This window comes from Pygoscelis adeliae, unplaced genomic scaffold (assembly GCF_000699105.1).
Source record: "Pygoscelis adeliae isolate BGI_AS28 unplaced genomic scaffold, ASM69910v1 Scaffold422, whole genome shotgun sequence".
Taxonomy (NCBI): domain Eukaryota; kingdom Metazoa; phylum Chordata; class Aves; order Sphenisciformes; family Spheniscidae; genus Pygoscelis; species Pygoscelis adeliae.
Window position 1 is genome coordinate 266,846 of NW_008824188.1, and position 2,884 is coordinate 269,729.

The 2,884-nt window shown below is 52.7% G+C and overlaps 2 protein-coding genes across 2 annotated transcripts in view; one reads left to right on the top strand and one right to left on the bottom strand.

The window, feature by feature from the left end:
- Window positions 1–1,458, top strand: part of NUDC (nudC nuclear distribution protein) — a 17,782-nt gene extending 16,324 nt beyond the window's left edge. Inside the window, exon 10 of the mRNA XM_009334673.1 lies at window positions 1,448–1,458. The gene's annotated coding sequence lies outside the window, so the exon portion shown is untranslated. The remainder of the gene's footprint in view (window positions 1–1,447) is intronic.
- The window catches only part of KDF1 (keratinocyte differentiation factor 1), a 2,898-nt gene continuing 587 nt past the window's right edge, over window positions 574–2,884 (bottom strand). Inside the window, 3 exon segments of the mRNA XM_009334665.1 lie at window positions 574–656; window positions 1,342–1,416; window positions 2,375–2,884. The exon segment at window positions 2,375–2,884 is cut by the window's right edge and continues 25 nt beyond it. Coding sequence (XP_009332940.1) covers window positions 574–656; window positions 1,342–1,416; window positions 2,375–2,884 — 668 coding nt within the window.

Here is a 2,884-nt window from a genome sequence, read left to right on the forward strand (position 1 = left end):
GCAGGAAGAAGGCAGATCTGGCTACCGCAAACGCTAGGGATAGAGGACATAAGTTTTTGGGACCAACCCAGCCGCTTTAAATAGAGATTTGGGTCCCCAGCGAGCAGGTGCTTGGCCTTCACCTCAGCATCGGCACAAACACAGAGACACCATCCGGTTATTCCCTACCCAAATTAACTTATGCAATGCCAGAAAGCAAGAACTGTACAACAGATCCTCAAAGCAGGGAAAGGGCTGGGCCACTGAGGTTGGTGAAGCTAGACGTGAAGTATGGAAATCACAGAGGCACAAGTTATCTGATACTTCCTTGTCCATCTTTCTCCTCCCTGGGCACACATTCCACCTCCCAAATTCATTAGCTCCACAGTTTACTTCCTTGATGTTCTATATTGTCCAAAAAAAAAAAAAAAATCCAGTGAAATTCAGACAGCAGGAGAAATTTGGCTTCAACAAAGGATCAGGGTAGACTGGGGGCGGGGGGGGGAAGTGGCATAGCACACTCCATGTTGAAAGAGGAGAAATCCGATTGCAGCAAAGCCTCGGAATGCCCACTTGCTGCTTGGGTCCTTTTCCTTAACAATACACCTGAAGCAGAGGTGCCCCAGATGAGTCAGTCTCCGTGTCTTGGAAAGAGGAATCTCTGCTTGTTGGAAAGCCTTGGAGAGGGAAGAGAAGAGATGGTGACATTAGACAACGTGAACTGTAGCAGCCGAGTGCCTGGCAGTTAGGCAAGCAACTGCCACAAAAGGATTTGTGTATCATGAGGGAGGAGAAAGCCACACAAAGCCCACAGGCGGGGAACAACCCTGCCTGCATTGTAGCCATCTTCTAGGAGGGATCTCTTATTATGCAGGAGAAAACTTGTCTTTTAGCCCTGGGCTGCTCTTTGGAGTGAAACACGCATGCCGTGAGGATCAGAGCTCAGGGGACAGCCTGTCACTCTCCCCCGCTTCCCTTTTGCACAGTTCCTTTTGTTGCCAGTATAACCCAGCTGTGACCTTAAGCCGGTCACAGCCCAAATACAGCCCCAAACTTCGTCAAGACAGCCGGAGACTGAAGGCGCTCGGGCCAAGTACTGCGCATGGACAGAGAGCGCTCTGTACTTGGGTTTCGTTCCTCTTTCAGAAGGACCCCCCGACCCGGGCAGACCCCAGCCTCCTAAGCTCCCTTCGCTCCCAAAGCTCAAGAGAACTCTACCCCTTACGGTAACCCAAGAGGCAGGTGTCAGCTCAGCCTTCGCAGATGGTGAAAACCGAAGGCATACATAATATGAGAGGTTCAGGGCATTCCCCTCGCTCCTGTGATGCCGCTGCAGCTAAGACCCCCGGCCAGGTACGTTACCTGCGCTGCTATGCCGCCTCATATTCCTGGCTATCACATCTGCTGGTGTTTCTTCCGATATTTGCACGGCCAAATCTGGAACGAAAACCAAGAGGGCCTGAGACAGGAAAGGATGGGCAGCTATGACTCAAGAGTAAAGCTCCCTGTCGGGGAGCGCACAGGGCTCTCCTTCAGAAGGCACCACCCTCGGGTAATAGGAGAGGTAGAGTCTGATTCTTCAGATTGCTTCCACCATTGTCTTGGTAATCTGAGCTTTACAGTCCTTAAACACCAGGAAGCAACAGCAGCCTTACTGCTAAGCTGGGAAGCACAACAGCCACCCCGTTTCTTCCTGTTACTTCTGGATGTCTCCTTGCACACACACCCCCCCCTCAGCTTTTCAAGGTCTTTCTACAACAGACTCTCTTAGAACCTGTTCTGGGGGTCAGTCACTTCAGGCTGCTCCAGACAAGGAGGAGAGCATCCCTGAAAGAGCCACGAGGCACTTGGGCTGTGGCAAGCAGCCCTTCCCTCCTCTTTGCAGGGGTATTTGCTGGCTGCTCCTCGCCCCACCGCGTAGAGGAAGTCTCAGCTCCAAGGAGGCACTCTGTCACGGTAGTCTAGGGGTGGCATTAGCAAAGAGTGCTGGTAGAACACGAGGGAGGGAGCCAGCTCAGTAACTGGACATCCTCCGGCACAAGCCAGCTCGTCTGGTCATACCAGTTAAGTTTGACTCACGGTCTTTCTGCCGAGCTTAGAGGTGCGGAGGAAAGCCAGAATCATCGCAGTAGGCAGCAGAATAAAGCCTTTATATTGCTCAGCGCAAACTTCACTGACAGTGAAAGATACTATCAAGAAAGCCACAGTGCAGTGACTGGTGAGAAGCAGAGGTCTCCGGTAATACGCAAGGACCTCCACTCACACATCCCAGGAAAATAAGCCCAGCCTGAAGACAGACATCAGCTTTCAACCCTGCTCCATTGCCACATCTCCGTGGCTTCGATAAAATAACCCTCTCTTCTTGAAGCGGTAACACCAAGGAACCCGCACGTACCGTCTTGGCTGATGACCATGGACTCTAGCATGGTTTCGTTACCGCTGTCCGGTGCGTTGCCTCTGCTGGACTTCTCCTCGTGGCTCTGGCTGGCTGGGATAGAAATATGGGGCCGGACCCTGCTTTTCCGGGTGCTGATGCGTATGATGCCTCGGACCAGCCTGCATTCAGCATCCTGCTCATCCAGGTTGTAGTCCTGAGTTATGCTATTGATGAGGTCCGAGATCTTGTTGGTCTTCTCCAGGAAGACAGTGTCTGACGTGCACTTGGCCAGCTCATCGATCTGGTGGACGCTGAAGAGCTCCGTCAGCTTCTTGAAGATCAGGACGTCGATCTGCCTGCTGGACATGGAGCCGTTCAGCTCGCTGATGTCCAGGTCGGACTCGTGGAAGGAATAATACTCCTCCGAACTCCGGTGGCTGCTGGGGAGCGGTGGCTTTTCTATGCTGTTCCTGAAGGGCTTCTCCGGCAGCAGCTCTTTGCAGCACGAATCCGATTCCAGGTGGTGGC